Source organism: Castor canadensis, chromosome 17, assembly GCF_047511655.1.
Source record: "Castor canadensis chromosome 17, mCasCan1.hap1v2, whole genome shotgun sequence".
Lineage (NCBI taxonomy): Eukaryota > Metazoa > Chordata > Mammalia > Rodentia > Castoridae > Castor > Castor canadensis.
In genome coordinates, this window is record NC_133402.1 from 59,601,708 (window position 1) to 59,617,839 (window position 16,132).

Here is a 16,132-nt window from a genome sequence, read left to right on the forward strand (position 1 = left end):
CAAAGACATGGCTCACTTTCCATTTTGTGGAAGCCACCATGCTGGAAAACTTCCTATCTTTAGAACTTCCTATAGTTAGCTCACAACTATCTTTTTAAAGGGTTTCATACCAATGTTTATTTTAGATAGTAACCAATTTGTTTTTACCTCAATGGTTTTAAAGAGGAATTTAGCTAATTCTTTTGAAATAATCTGTGCCACCAATCAACTGCCTTCAGAGCAGCAGAGATTAGCCAAGCGAAAGGCACACCAGATCTTTTCCATTCTCCCTTTACAAAACCAGGGACTAACAATTGATTTTATATAATGGCCCCTTTTATTGTTTCCACAGATTTATTCCTTGAGGACTTAGATAAGATCATAAGTTTGGTTAAGTCTGCTTGTTTGGTATAATGACCTTCCAGAGCATTTCCTTTAGCTGTCACATTATCTATTTTTGTATGGGCTTCAATAGTCATACTAGCTGCCTCTCTATAAAGAAGGAGTGTATCTAAAAGTTCCTTAATTTTTTGTCCATCTTAAATGGGTGTTCCAGCAGAGGCACAAAACTCCTGTGTTTCAAAGCATCTCAAAGTCATGTATGGCTCTGAAAGCATACATGATATCTGTACATAGGTTTACACTCTGGTCTTGGGTGAGTTAACACTCTAGCAAATGCAGTAAGTTCTGCCATCTGGACTAGTTTTACCTCAGTAGAGGGAGTGTTATGGTGGTGGGTGATAATGTGAGAGGGAGAGAGTAAAAGAAGCTCATAAGATATTAATCAGCTGGCCAAAAAGTGTGTATTTTGTCAGCAATGTGGGCTTTGAGTGGGCAACTATAAAGTCAAGCTGGGAGGCTAGAACTAATTCAGTAGAATATTTAATAAGGTTTTTTTTTTTTTTTTAGCTGACAGGATAGCTATTGCCCTAAGATAAGGGAGATGCTCCTCCCAATTGGGTCAAACATGAGGCTATAGTAATAATGTTTGTGCTGTTTTTTTTTCTTTCAGAAGTTGGGGTAACAGAGGACACAGATTAGGATAAATGGTTCCTGGTTTCTTTAACAAGATACCATAAACACTGAGTTAGCCATTTTTGTGATGTGCAGAATTTGCTTTCAATGGGCTTCAACAATGTCTCCATCTATTAGGCGTCAGGCAAGTCCCCCTTGTGCGCCATGAGGATATCAACCTGATTTTAAATGTAAGCCCATCAAAACTTTCATCCCTCCTTTAATTTCTCTAAGGGATTTTGGTTCTTTTGTACCTCTAAAAAATTCATAGGTTTATTTTGAGAGATAATTTAAGATTTGCAGAAAACTGAGCTGACAGCAGAGTTCTAATATATCACCCCCTCCCTTACAGTTTCCCTCACTAACACCATGCGTTACTACAATATAGATGTTACACTTAATAAACCAACAGACAATGTTATTATTAACTAAAGTCTGTAGTTTACATGTAGGTTCACTTTTTGTGTTGTACAGTTGTAAAGGTTTTAACCTTACCTACCATTATTATAGTATAAAAAATAGTTTCACCACCCTGAAAACCATCTGAGTTCCACCTATTTCCTCTTCTTCTTCTTCCCTCTAAATCCCTGGCAACCACTGATATTTTTACTGTCTCCAGAGTTTTGCCTTTTCTAGGAGGCTGGTTAGTTGGAATCATACAATGTGTAGTCTTTTTAGAATGCCTTCTTTCACTTAGCAAAATGCAGTTAAGACTTCATATATGTTCATGGTTTGATAGCTCATTTCTCCCCCTACTACCTTGAAAATATTTCATTAAACATTTTTGGATGCTCCTTCCTACCTTTTAAGAATAAAAATGCATTTCCATAAAAAATCTATACAAAGTAATTTTCTTTTGTGTGAAGAAATATGAATGAAATGTGCATTCATATTTAAAAGCAAAGGATTTTACTGTCCAAACTAAATATTTCAAGAGCACAACAAATTCTAAATGCATTAAGGTCAGGTAACTATTTCAATATTTTTAGGAATGGTGAATTGTTAGCCCATCAATGCTTAGTATCTGGTTCCATGCTTGTTTTTTGAGCTTCTGTTGTATTTCAGTTCTTTTCAGCATTCTCCAGTTTTTGCTGCAGTTTGTTGTGGATGGTGCTAAGAAGAAAATGAAACTATTTCTACCTCAATTCCAGCTTATCTTCAAATGCTTTCTTTTTTTCAAAGCCAAATGTATGTACATTTATTGCACGTGTACGATTTTTAAAATCCCTTTTTATTATTGTACTGGGGATACATTGTGACATTTATCTAAGTTCTTACAATGTATCATAGTTAAATTCACCCCCTCCATCTTCTCCCTTATCCTCCTTCCCCTCATTCCTGGAGCAGTTTCAACAGGCCTCACTTTTCCATTTTCATACATAATACATAGTATTTCCACTATATTCACCCTCTCCCTACGTTCCCCCCCTCCCTACTGGTGCCAGCCCCCAGACAGGACCTATTTTACTTTCCTGTTCTGTGTTTCTAAAAAAAGACTTTTTTGTTTGTATGAGATAATTATACAAAAAGTTTCACTGTGATGTTTCCATGTATATATGTATTATAACCCAAGTTGATTCATCCCCTCCATTTTCCTCCTTTCTACCTTAGTCCCCTTCTTATGGTGATCTCAACAGGTTTAAAATTTCTGTATTATTTTTGTACAGAAAGTACATCAACCATATTCACCTTCTTAACTTTCTTCTCTTACCTGCCCTCTCTGTTAGTGGCTTCCCCTTAGCATGAGCTGTTTTTCATAATGAAGGATGGTCTAATTTCTTTCCTTTGGCATCTAGCTTCTTTGATGTTTCATGCCTGTCCTGATGATGTTGGATCCCTTTTGCCAAAGCATCGTGTTCTTGGTGATACTCTCATATTTGTTTTGCTGCAATAATTGTTTTTGCGCTCACATTTTTCATGTGTTGTAGCAGTGCGACATTATAGTCTTTACATTTTCCATTTTTTTGAGATTGATATCACTGACTAGCAAAATTAATTTTTCAGTGCTGGGTGATGAAATCCAGGGTCTTATGCATGCCAACCATGCACTTTTACCACTGAGTTATTTTCCCAGCTCTCCAGCAAAGGTTTTTTTATTTTTTATTTTTTTCAGTACTGGGGTTTGAACTCAGGGCCTCATGCTTGCTAGGCAGGTGCTCTACCATTTGAGCCACTCCTCCAGCCCTGTTTTTGTATTAGGTTTTTTTTGAGATAGGGTCTCGTGAACTATTTGCTTGGGCTGGCTTTGAGCCATGACTCTGCTGATCTCTGCCTTTGAAGTAGCTAGGATTACTGGTGTGAGCTACCGGAACCTGACTTTTCCAGCAGAGTTTCGATCACTGAAACTTTACATTGATTTGATGTGCTTGGCATACGTTTGTACTGGCTATATCCTGCTTGCTGGGATCCAGGGTTTTATCATTTAGTGAAACTCTTTACTAGCAGACTAATACTCCAACCATCTCTACCACATGCCCCTTAATTAGGAGACACTTCCACTTCCATTTGACATCATGGTTAGTCACAGCTCCAGCTGCATGCATGGAGGCCAAGGCAGTACAAGCTGAGGTATTTTCCTGGCTACATTCTATATCCCACAATGCTATGGGATTAACCCTCCTCTTGAGGAGGAGGCTCCAAAGTGTCTGAGATGTGCAGCCTTCAGCTTATTTCCTTTCATGGCTAAATAATATTCCATTGTAAAGATGATGGTTAGAGGGGGAGTGGGAAAGATTTACAGCAAGTCTGCCTTGTTTTAAGATTTATTACATGTGGTTTTGATAAGGTACCATCAATAAATAAATGAATGAATGAATAAATAAATAAATATATCAAAAGAAACTTCAAAAACCAGTGACTCAGGTCTGTAATCTTAGCAACCTGGTAGGTGGAGACTGGGAGAATCAGTGTTTGAGGCTAACTAGGGAAAACAGGGAGACCCCATCTTGACCAATAAAAAGCTGGGCATGGTGGCTTATGCCTGTCATCCCAGTTTCACAGGAAGCATAAATAGGAGGATCACTGTCCAGGCTGGCCTGGACATAAAAGGAAGATCCTATTTGAAAAGTAACTAAAATAGAAAGGGCTGTCTGGCTGTGTGGTTCAAGTAGTAGAGTGCCTGCCTAGCAAGTGCAAGGCCCTGAGTTCAAAACCTAGTACCACCAAAAACATAACTCAAAAACAAAAATTTAAATTCCCAAGTGTACATTATGCAGCTTAGTTAGTGTAGAGAAGATATTAGTCAGTCTTGTTATCATTAGTTGTATTGTGATTTACCAAGTGTTTCCCTGCCCTTAATTTTGTGAAAAAAATACCTCCCCAAACCCAAATGGTGCCTAAAAAGTGAGATAAAAGTTATTGTAACTTTGCCCAAGAAAAAAGAGCATACAATTGTGCTTAATTTAAGTGATAAAGTGAAAATTTTAGATTTGTCGAGGGTGGCATGTCTTTAGCGGAAGTTGAATGGCATTATGGGAAAACCAAATCAAGCATCCACAGTACAGGAATGAGCTCTATGCATCTTGAGCATTTGTAGTTTGTCCTCAACAGCAGTTTCCTTGGAACTAGATTCCCGCAGATACCAAGGGTTTACTGTATAGTGAAAAAAGAGAAGGCTTCAATTATGTCTAATTGGAGGTTGTTGGCACTGGTAGGCTGGAGGTGGGCTAATCAGAAGTGGGATATCCTATGTAATTAGTGTGGTTTGTGCACCTCTTAGGCATAGCATATTTGGGCTTTTCTGGTTGGTTCTCTGTTGGAAGTGGGGAAGAAATTAGGAAATCTGCAGTTAATGACCAGATTCTGGCCAGTTGGGGGTCAGTTATTCTAGAAGTTATGGTTGACTTCTGGGTACTTTTGCTGGAGAGGTTGTGGATTTGAGATCTATTGTCATGTATGGTCTGGACATGGCTCTTTTGTGATTTTAGTCTCTCAGATGCTTTTGTCCTCCTGGCTAACAAGGAATCCAGCTCTCAAATGGCATGTCCTGACATGACCCAGGCCTCCTGAGCTTCTCAATGATACTGATGCTTTTTAAAAAAATTATTTATTTTTTTTGTACTGTGCTTTGAACTCAGGGCCTACACCTTGAGCCACTCCACCAACCCTTTTTTTTGTGATTTTTTTTTTTTTTTTTCGTGAAAGGGTCTTACGAACTATTTGCCTGGGCTGGCTTTGGAGCTCGATCCTCCTGATCTCTGCCTCCTGAGTGGCTGGGATTACAGAGGTGAGCCACCAGCACCCAGCTACCTTTTGTGCTCTTTATTATTTTGTTCTGCAGTGTCCTTGTAGGCCTTCCTCCATGTCACAGAAGCCAAATGTCAAAGTAGGACTTTACAACCCTAGCTAGTAGGTACACCTTTTACATCCATGTCTCATAATCTTTTTACACACACACACACACACACACACACACACACACACACACACACACACACACTTTGGCAGTGCTAGAGTTTGAACTCAGGGCTTTGTGTGCAAGTGCTCTACCACTTGAACTTCACCTCTAGCCCCTTTTTGCTTTGCTTATTTTTCAGGTAGGGCCTTGCATTTTTGCCTAAGCTGGCCTGGACTTCTCTCCTCCTATCTATTCTTCTCATGCAGCTGGGAGGATGGTGCCCCACCATGCCTGGTTTTCTGGTTGAGATGGGGTCTCACTAGCTTTTTGCCCAGGACGGCCTTACACCTCTATTCTCCCAAACTCCATCTTTGGAGCAGGTGGGATTTCAGGCATGAGCCACTGGGCCCAGTCCTTGATTTTTTTTTTTATTAGTGTATATTACTTATACATAATAATGGGCTTCATTATGTAATTTCATACATGTACATTTGTATAGAATGTACTTTAATCCCATTCACCCCCCCATTTCTTTTCTTCTAATATCTGTCTTTGTAGTTAGGGCATTTCTACTTAGTGCAGAACATCCTTTTTTCCACGTTCCAAGGGCCACCCATGAGAATGTCAGCACTGTCTTACAGGGTCCTTGCCAGGTGTTAAGTTCTGTATCATGGGAAAGTGGTCTTTTCCAGACTGACATTCAGCACCTTCTGTTCTATTCCTGACTCCTAGTGCTTAATGTTGGGTGGATATTGAAGCTCTCACAGGATTTATAAAGCCTCCTTCACTGTTAACAGGCCAAGTATTTCACTGACTGGCTTATATTGTGCTTAACTGTGATTGTTGGCCTTGTGGTAAAGAGGAGCTGAGGGTAAATCTTGAGGTAGGTGCATGTTTTGTCAGGCAGAGTCTTCTGTGTCTGTGTAAGGGAGGAATATCAATCTTTAATGAAGTGAAGTGAGCCACTTCTGTAGGGGAACAGGCTGGGAGGGGTCTGACAATTCAAGATATTCAAATCTATCTACCCAGTTGTCTTCATCCAGTGACTCAGCCCAGTCAGATCTGTGACCTCACCATTACAGACTTGCTTAGCAATCTTTTTTATTGTACTCTGCTATCCCTATAGTAAATCCTGGGCTAGGTCCTCAGGCTTTTCCCCTCCTTTTAGCTTCAGGAGATGAAAGACTACTTGTATGCTGCCAAAGAGACTGTCTGGATCTCATATTTAGACTTTATTGGTAATTAACCACTCTCCTTCTCTTTCTCAAATGGACTTACTGCCCCAGAAACAGCCATTCAATTGCATGCTATTTGTAAATATTAACTTTTAGAATTGATCTGTGCCCCAGTCTTTTCAAATGTCTGGGATATTGCCAATGGCAGTATATTTCCTTCTACTAGGGTCCAATAAGTTCACCCTTGGCTAAGATATTGCCTGACCACTGTAGCATGCCATGGGCTATTTGTGCTCCATGATTTAACACTGAAATCCATTTTAGTGACTGTGTCTTATGACAACTCCTGGCACCTGTTGCCTTAAGTCAGTTTGGGAAGAAGACTGAAGTAGAGATTTTGGAGGACAAAAAAAATATGGCTGGCAAATGGAAAAGTTGCAATAAAGGCTTCCAGCCAACTCACTGAGGGCTCTAGAATTTGGCTCATCCTTCAGGGTTGCAGTGACTTGGAACACATAGGCTAGGTCTGTATCTCTTAGTTGAACAGTCATTGGAATGAATTACCATGGAAGCTTTGGGTAATTCCCGGAGAGCAACTAAGCTGAGTTAGCTGCTGATTCTCCCAACAGTCATGAGTGGGTGTGCATATGGACACTCCATCCCACATTACTACTGCATTAAAATTGGAAATTGGGCCATTTGTGATGTTTGAGGATGAGAACTGTGTTTTTAGAGTGTCAAATTGTTTGTGCTCCATAATATTTGGCTCTTAGTTTTGGATCTGAGGGAACCAGGAAGAAGCAAATGCAAAATTCAAATATGAAGCAGAATGTGAATTCCCTTTTAAAATTTGTTCACTAACCAAAATTTCTCTGTTCAGGAAGAAATCAGTGTAATTAGATGCTATCAAATAATCAGGGATTTTGTGCTTGAGATGTAATTATTGACCTAATTAATATAGAACTTTAATTAAAATAGAAGCTCATTGAATTGTAGCAGACAAACTTTCTACAACCAAACACATAAGGGTGAAACTGTAGAAGATCAAAGTCAAGAAAACTGTAGAATGAGCAGCCTAATTCTACACAAAGAAATGACATTACAAACTCAGAGAAGACTTGTCACCTGTAACAATAAATGACAGGAAAAACAGCAAAGTAATGCCTTTAAAGTTGTGAGAGAAGGCTGGTGTCTTGGCTCAAGTGGTACAGTGCCTACCTAGTAAGCAAGAGGTCCTAAGTTCAAATCCTAGTATCACCTAGAAAAAAAAGTCATGAGAGAGTATAGGCATTATTTTAGAATTCCAAACTCAGCTAAAATGTCTCAAATTTGCAGATGTAATTGAAAAAGTTGCAGACATACAAAACTAAGATTTATTATACAGGTTATGGAGGCACGAATTCTTAAAAAGTGTATCATGGGCCGAGTGTGGTGTGCATGTCTATAAACGAAGTACTTGGGAGGCTGAGGCAGGAGGATTGCAAGTCTGATTCCTCCTTGGGCTACATAGTGAGACTCTATCTCAAAAAAGAAAGATGAAAAGAAAAAGTGTAATGTGGTAAGAAGACAAATGAGCAGAGAACGAAGGAGTGGAATGCAATAATAGAAAAGTGAGCACAGAAGTTGGTAAAACATTTTTGCAAATCTAAATAATAATTATTAATCTTTACCAGAAAATCAGCATCTTGTTAACTTTGGCTTTATTAATAATAATTTATTTTATCATAAAAATATGAGACAAACCTGGCAAAATAATGGAAATTTTAAACTAAAAGTGAAGTATATAAAGACCAAAAAGCAAACACTTGAACAAAAACAAACAAAAAGGAAAACACCCAGGGTGGAATTACAATCTTAAAAAATTATGTAGAATAGCAGAAATGCAAAGATACTTAGTTGCTACAAGCTCTATGGGTGCAAACCACCACTTGCATTGATTAATGAAGACACTACAAAAAGTCATGCATTAATTTATCATTTAAATCTTTAACATTTAACACTTTAAAGTGACCTTGCTGTTATTTTCTCCTTCTGCCGCTCTCTTCTCAGGTCCTTAGAAATGCAGCCAATTTTTAAAAATTCCTGCAGTCCCAACCTGGTCTTATTTGTTCTCTTGCCAAGTTTCTGTGTATGCAACAATGGCTCCGGGTTTTGTGTAGCTATTATACGTATATACACAAATAATCAAAATTTTAAAATTAATTCGATTATGAAATTTGACCTTTTAAGTAATTTGACAGTCTTTGTAGTCATCCAAATCCAAAATAGAAATCCAACATTTTTTTTCAACCATCAGAAAGACTAAAAACTTCTCCAGTAGGGTAAGAGTTATCTGCCAACCATGTTCAGTAAAGATCATACATTATGGTAAAATTCATAAGTATCAACAGAAAACATTAAGCAGGAATGCCCCCTATGTTCAACTTAGACAATGCAGATAATTAGGGAAAAACAAGATGTACAATGCAGTTGTCCTTATCAACCAATCAAGAGAATCTAGATATAAACTCTTAAAGATATTAAACAATTTTTGTTGTATATCAGATTAACATAAATTTCTATACACTAGTAACAATGTACAAAATAAACTCAAGATCTTATAACTATATAAATATAAAACATAATAATTAGGAGAATTATTGCAAGAGAAAAATGTGTGATGACCTGGTTCTTGGGAATAAAAAAACAACACCCGACAACATAAATTATTTGCTAATCTAGTCACTAAAAAAAAAAAGAGGGTGCATGATCACTGTTCCCATGTTTGTTTTGCAAACAAACATTTGTCTAGTACAACTATTTGCTAGATCCCCTAAAGGGAGCTAGAGCCTCCATAAGGAAAAGTCCTTAGTAAAAAGGTAGCCATAGCCCACTGAACAAAAGAATTACTCTAGCAATTACTAATTAATAATTACAGTAATTGCCCTCATTTGGCAGGAAAGAGGTGCAATGTTAGGGCTCTGGGGAAGGTCGGGCTTTGAGAGCAAAGTGCTGGAGCTGAGGTTGGAGTAACTCGGGGACATGGGACCTGCCCAAGGGCGACTTCTGTAGGGAAAGGACCTAAGCAGCAAACTCAAGGTCTGACAGTATACCTATTTCAAGCAGCATACTTTTTGGCCGAGATGATCTTTCTTCCAGATTTTCCAGATTCAAAACTCTGCAATGCCGCCTGCATCAAAAACCAAACAAAACAAAAACAAACAAGAAACTGAGCCTCCCCCCCCCAAATCCAACTAACCAAACTCCCCAAACCTAACCTTGTAGGTTGCACAATGTATCCCAATGGCTTTGAAAGGACCCTCCCCTGGACCCTAGCAGGTGGGTGAGGAATGGTGGAATGGTTCATACATTCCTGGAGCAGGCAAGAAATCCTGCTACAAAAATCAGAGGAGAAACAAACTCGAACCTCAAACCAACCCCGACGGAGTTGCCCAGTGTCCGCGAATGTAGATGTCACACCTCAGGGCGGTGCTCGGGACATACCTGCGACATCACGAGATGGCGAGGAATCGCGGGGCGCTCCACTCACTCCTGGAACAGGCGTCTGCGGGCCTTGCAGGCAGGGCGGGGAGGGCGCCGAGGGCGCGCGTGGGGACCCGGGCTCCTGCGTGGGCTCGGAGAGGGAGGCAGAGGCTGCAGCGGTGAGCCTGGGAAGGGCCTCGGAAGGTCGAAGATGGAGTGCCAAGGGCCTCCGTCTGGGTCGTCGCTGGGCGATGGCATCGGGCCCAGGCACCAGGGGCTGGACAGCCTTGCGCTCAGGACGCCGGGGTCCCAGTCCTCTTCGTAGGCCGGTCGTTGGGCGGCGGCCGGGTAGAAGAAGCCGTGCTGGACGCCGCCGTCCTCCATGGGAGCGCCCGCGAAGGCGCCCAGCTCCAGGCCATCGGGCCAGTGTCCCTGCGCTCCCAGGTGCTGCTCGGCGAAGTCCAGGAGGCCCTCAGGGACGACGATGAGCTTGTGTCCCTGCAGCGCGACGGTGAGGACGTTGGTGGTCCCGGGCTCCAGCACCAGGTCGACGTGGCCCAGGGGCACCTGCAGGGCGCAGCCGGCGGCCAGGACCACCAGGGAGGTGGCGGGGTGTTGCAGGGCGAGCAGCGGGCCGGGGTCGGGGCCGGCGGGCTGGTCCAGTCGGGGGCGCTTGGCAGGGCTGGGCCCTGCGGGCTGCGGTGCCCACCCGGGCTCAGGGTGGGCGCTGGGGCTGCGGGGCCGGATGCCCACCATGTGGACGCGTGCGGGCTCCCGGGGCCTGGCGACGCGGAGGGTCGTGCACGGGTGACCGGCAGGTGCGGCTGCCAGGTGAGGCGGGCTGGGGGATCTGGGGGACCTGAGTCCTGTCTTCTGAGGCGTCCTGGGCTCCCGCTGGGCTCGGGCTCGCGCCTTGGAATCTTGGGCCTTCTTCACGCAGACCTCCACAAGCACTGGACGCCAATTCTGTTGCTAGTGACGTAGCGGAACGCCGTAGGGAAGTGTCAGGCTAAGCCCCGCCCCCTCGAGTCTCCGCCCCCACCGGCGGCTCTGATTGGTGGGTTACTGAGCGAACTACTTTCATAGGCCTCTAGGTGGCTGAGCAAGTGTGTTTTCTAGCGCTTGACTTCCGGTGTGGAGTCTCCATCTTCTTCATGTTTTCCTCAGATGTGATCCTGGTTGGGGTTCAAGTCTCGCGAGTGGAATGCCAAATCACGCCACTAAGGTCTAAGCCCCTCCTCCCTTCCTGCCCGGGTGTGTCTCCGTTCTACTCTTTGACGCAACGTGGGTGTGAGTTTTGAGTAGATACGGTTCATCTTTTGTGATGACAGCAGTTGTTACCTTATGTGTTTGGGAGTCAGCAATTGCGATGCCAATGCAGTGTATCTAAACCACAGCTCTGAGATGTGTCTGTTTCGAGTTCGATTTACAGGTGATGAAAACGTCACGTGGAAGGCTTGACTTGCTCAGGAAGCAGGGGCCCAGGTTCCCGGCCAGTGCTTTTACGTGTCGGAGTGATGGCGCGTCTGCATAGCCCGTCGAGGTGGATCAGCTCTGTAGTGTTAGTAAGGGACACACTCAACACTGATTTTTTGAGTGGTTACAGAGGCCAACAAAATATTTTCTTCCGTTCTAGTCCTTTAACCAAGTGATTGCTGACCTTGGAGGTAACTATCATAATTTCTTGTTTATAACTTTAGAATATTAAAGCAAAAACACAGGTATATTATTTATCTTCCATTTTTGGAAAATTTGCCCTTTTTAGGGCTGTATAGCATTCCTTCGAATAGTCTTATTTTAAATCAGGCCTCTGCCCCTTCCCCCTTCTTTTTCGCTGTCTTTGATACAGGGTCTTGGTCAGTAGCTCGGGCTGACCTTGAGTTTGAGATCCTCTTACTTTGAACTGAGGGCCTCTTGTTTGTTAGGCAGGTGCTCTCACCGCTTGAGCCACTCCGTCAGCCCCTCCCCCCTTTATTTTTGATGATGTTCTCGTGAACTATTTGTGTGGGTCTGGCTTTGATCCCCTATCCTCCTGATGCCTCCTGAGTAGCTTGGATTATAGCCGTGAGCCACCGGCACCCAGCAGGCCTCTTCTGATGGACATTTAAGCTTGTGGTCTGTCATTTGATGGCACTGAAATCTTTGTATGGGTTCGTGAATAATGTAGATTATTTGTACCATCCCAGGGCCACTAATCAGGCTGCTAGACAATGGGACTTAGGAATTTTCTGGAAGCCCCTCCCCCAAATCCAGTTTTAAGCTTTAGTTCAAGATCACCGAACTGTTTCCTTTTGGGGGCAGCGGTGTTCAGGTAAAGGGTGGTTTATGCTTGCCGTCATGGTCCTGCTCCATTGATGTTAATGTTACGGAGGGAATTCAAACATCTGGGGTGCATCAGTGCTTTTCAGGGCACAACTGGCCTGCAGATTGGCTGTTTTGGTGAAAAATTCCATGGTGGCACAGGACCGGTTAGGGGGAGCCCTGGGGCTCTTGGGCAGATTTTGAAGGCCCTGTCCAGAACCCGTGCTCCCTAGGGGTCCTTCCTTGGACCTGTTTGGGTGCTGATGGAACCAGCGCACTGGCTCCCAGGTGAGCAAGGCAGGGATCTAAAACTTGCAGAGGGTAGGGGTGGGAATGAAGCAAGTCAGAAACAAGCTGCTTGCGTTTGGAGAAATCTGGCTGCGACCCTTGAGCGTTCTAGGCTTAGAACACTGGGAGTGCCATTCTGGAGACCGGGTGGAAGGGTGATGGTGTAAGGGGCAGATGGGCGAGCACAGAGCCGGCCAGCACACAGGGAGAGCGCCGGGTTTCTGGCTAGGCTTCCAGCTAACTGTGGTGGTGTCTGTGTTTGGATGGTGCCAAGTCTGTCTGCTGCTTGCCTAGTTCTCAGCATGCTCACCTGTGAACTGGGCCCTGTGATTTAACCCAATTCTATTTTCTCTGACTCCTCTCTGTTGAGCTCTTTCAAGGAATGCAGCCCTGTTTTGAGCCAGAGTGGTTAGCAGGGATCCTGGGATTGATGTACTCCGTTTCTTCTCCTGGTCTGCCACTTTAAGAGAGTGACCATGGGCAAGTCACTTTACCTCCCTCAAGTCTCAGTTTCCTTATGTGTAATGTGGGGAGAATGCCATTCTGCTGTGAGATAGTGTGTGCAATGTTTCTGGAACATGTAAGTGCTTACTAAATATTAGCTATTTACTGCTTGTTATGTTTATAATCTATCTCTTGTACTGGACAGTGTCAGCCTTGTTCCCCAGGGTCATATGGCAGGTGCTCAGAGAATGGTAAAAAAGTCAACATCATCCTAAATACTGGTCTGGCTTGTCCGGAAATACTGTTCCAGGTGTTTTCATGGTACAGTATCTACATGGCTCATTGACGGCTGTGCTGTGCTTCCAATCAGATATCCTTCATCTTGCCTGATTTTACCTTCCTTCTTAGATTGCCCAAAGGCTGTACACTGGATTATCAGGCTCTACAATCAATGCTTCCCAACCAACCCGCATGAAATGCTTGAACCTCCATTTGGGATAAATTGGCAAAAGTGACTTTAGGGTCTGGGCAGGCAACCAGGTGGTCGCAGGTTGGGTCTTACTGGGAGAAGAAAGCCAGGAAAATTGGATACAGTAAACTGGGTGTCAGGTGGACATTGTAGAATGGGACTCCAGAGTTTCCTGAGGCTGGGGCACGAGGGCCCCATGATTCCTGTGATTTCTTGTGGGTGCATTTGACGCACCAAGGTCTGGAGACTCGGCATTGGCTATGATGGGGTCTATCCACCTACCCCTTTAATACTGAATTAAGTGGCTTGAAATTCCTGTTTATTTTTATTAACACAATACCTAAATATATTTTCAGAAAGAATCCAAGCGGTGTGAAACTGTAGCCTCTTATGAACTTACCACCCAACTCCCAATCCAGAGTTGATGTAATAACATCCTTTTCTATGTATTTGTGAATATAACCTGGGGTTTTCTTTCTGGAATGGCAATGCATTGTGAGCTCACTGCTGTTTGGTTTTATTTTATTTTTTTCCTTTTCTTTGTTCACTGCTATTTGGTATTGTTGGCTGCAAAGTACATATCTCTTCTATGTTTTCTTCAAGAGACTCATTTTGAACACGCAATACTGGTTTCTATATCTTGTTTGAATATTTTTGTATAAGAAAAGGCAACTTCAAAAATCACTTGTATAGCAATTTTTTTGCCTCTAAAAGAATGATGAAAATAGTCCATTCTCTTTTTGTTTACCTCACACTAATTCTGGCATATTATGTATTCTGTGTGAACTTTACTTTTTTTTTTTTGAACTTCTTGAAAACATGACTGAGGATGATTATTGATGCTGTTACAAAGATAATGTGATAACACAGTTATTAATCCCTTAATATTTTAAGGATGCCCAAACTGATATTAAAGTAGTTATTTGGTTATATGGCCTTTAAGGGCTGAGGCTGAAGCTAAATTTACCAAATGCTTACGCCAAAGTCAAACTTTAGAGTTTTTCTGTTATAACTGAAAGATAGAGATTTCTGTTTATTAGTTTTGTCTTCAGCTGTCCATGGAATTTTCTTTGTTTCCAGGATTTTGTAACCTCATGGTATGCAGTGGTGATATTTTTCCTCTTTTTGAAGTTTTATATCTTTAGTTTCTTTCTCATGCCTAACTGTGTTGACTTAGTACCTGCAGTTCAAATTAAATAATTAGTGGGAAAGTGTTATCTGTTTCTTGTTCTAGGCTTGGCTGAGAGTACTGCTTTTGTTTGCCCATTAAACACAAGATGTCTGTTGCTCAATTATAAACACGATGTTAATGAAAGATCAGGCTAAGCAATTTCAATCTTGGAGGAATAGTACAAAGAACTCTCATTTTTCCTTTATGAACAACTAATATTTTTGTACAGTTGCCTTATTCTGTCTCTCAGAAGACCACATGCCTTCCATCCATCCATCTGTCCATCCATCTATCTATCTATCCATCCATTTATCTATCTAATCTACCTATCATGTATCTATGTCATTTGTCTGTCACCAATCTATCTATCTCTCTTCTCTGAGTCATTTGAGTATAGGTTGTATATATCAGGCCTTTTTACCCTATAACATTTAAGTGTATATTTTTTAGGAACAAGAATATTCTCTTAGCTAGCTTTAGTACAGTTACAAAATTAAGAAAAATTTAACATTAATTCTATACTTTAATTCAGTTCATTTTTCATTGTTTTCAATTGTACCAATAATGTCCTTAAAATAGCTGTTTCTTTTTTCTCTTACAAAATGCAGATCAATATCATGTATTCATGATACATGACTTTTAGATGTCATATCTCTAGTCAGCTTTTATATGGAACAGTTTCTTAGGCTTTTGTTGTCATTCATGCCATTAATTATTTTTGGAAAAATATAGGTAGTTATTTTTACAGAAAGTTCCTTAATTTGGGATTCTCTAAGATTCCATGATAAGCCTAAAGTTACACATTTTTGGCTTGAATACTAATAAATGATCTTGTGTCCTTCACTAGAAGCAGATTTTGTCCATTTGTCCCTTACAGATAATGTTACTTTTGTTTTTTCAAAAGTTATTATTAGTAAATTTATGACTAAATTTATGGAGTTTGTGTAGCTATCACTATGATCCAGTTTAAGAACATTTTCATCACCCCAAAAGTTTCTTCATGCCTGTTTACACTTCATTTCTGTTCAAACTCTAGACATAGGCAATCATTTTGTCTCTAAAAATTTGCCTTTTTGGGCTGGTGGAATGGCTCAGGTGGTAGAGTGCCTGCCTTGCAAGCATGAGGTCCTGAGTTCAAACCCCAGTACCCTTACCACCACAAAAAAAAATAAGTGTAAGGATGAAAAATTTGACTTTTATTAGATACTTTTATCAAAGGAACCACAGAATGTTGTCTTTGTGTTTACACTTACTGTAGCAATTGTTACCCAGGTCATAACAGCATTTCATTCATTTCAATTGCTGGTAGTATCAATTGCGTGGTTATACCACATTTTGCCAGTCTCTTTGCCAGTTGGTAGACATTTGATTATTCCTAGTTTTTGTCTGAGTGGTGATGCTGCTATGAACATTCATGTACATGTCTTTGTGTAGACATGCTTCTTTTGTGGTACTGGGGATTGAACTCAGGGCCTTGTGCATTCTAGGCAAGT

The 16,132-nt window shown here is 41.7% G+C and overlaps 1 protein-coding gene, 1 non-coding gene and 1 pseudogene across 2 annotated transcripts; 1 reads left to right on the forward strand and 2 right to left on the reverse strand.

Moving 5' to 3' along the window:
* Nucleotides 1-2,054: 2,054 nt before the first annotated feature.
* LOC109674337 (THO complex subunit 7 homolog) lies at nucleotides 2,055-9,996 on the reverse strand (annotated as a pseudogene).
* A 33-nt stretch (nucleotides 9,997-10,029) lies between these two features.
* LOC109674338 (proline-rich protein 23A-like) lies at nucleotides 10,030-10,722 on the reverse strand. The gene has a single exon (XM_020151332.2). The coding sequence runs from the start codon at nucleotides 10,720-10,722 to the stop codon at nucleotides 10,030-10,032; it is 693 nt and encodes a 230-aa protein (XP_020006921.2).
* Nucleotides 10,723-15,719: 4,997 nt separating this feature from the next.
* On the forward strand, nucleotides 15,720-15,798 carry Trnaa-ugc (transfer RNA alanine (anticodon UGC)). The gene has a single exon. It is a non-coding gene; the product is annotated as a tRNA-Ala (tRNA).
* The last annotated feature ends 334 nt before the right edge of the window (nucleotides 15,799-16,132 follow it).

Coding starts and splice junctions, on each gene's coding strand:
- LOC109674338 (XM_020151332.2), bottom strand. CDS start 10,722: ATGGTGGGCATCCGGCCCCGCAGCCCCAGCGCCCACCCTGAGCCCGGG.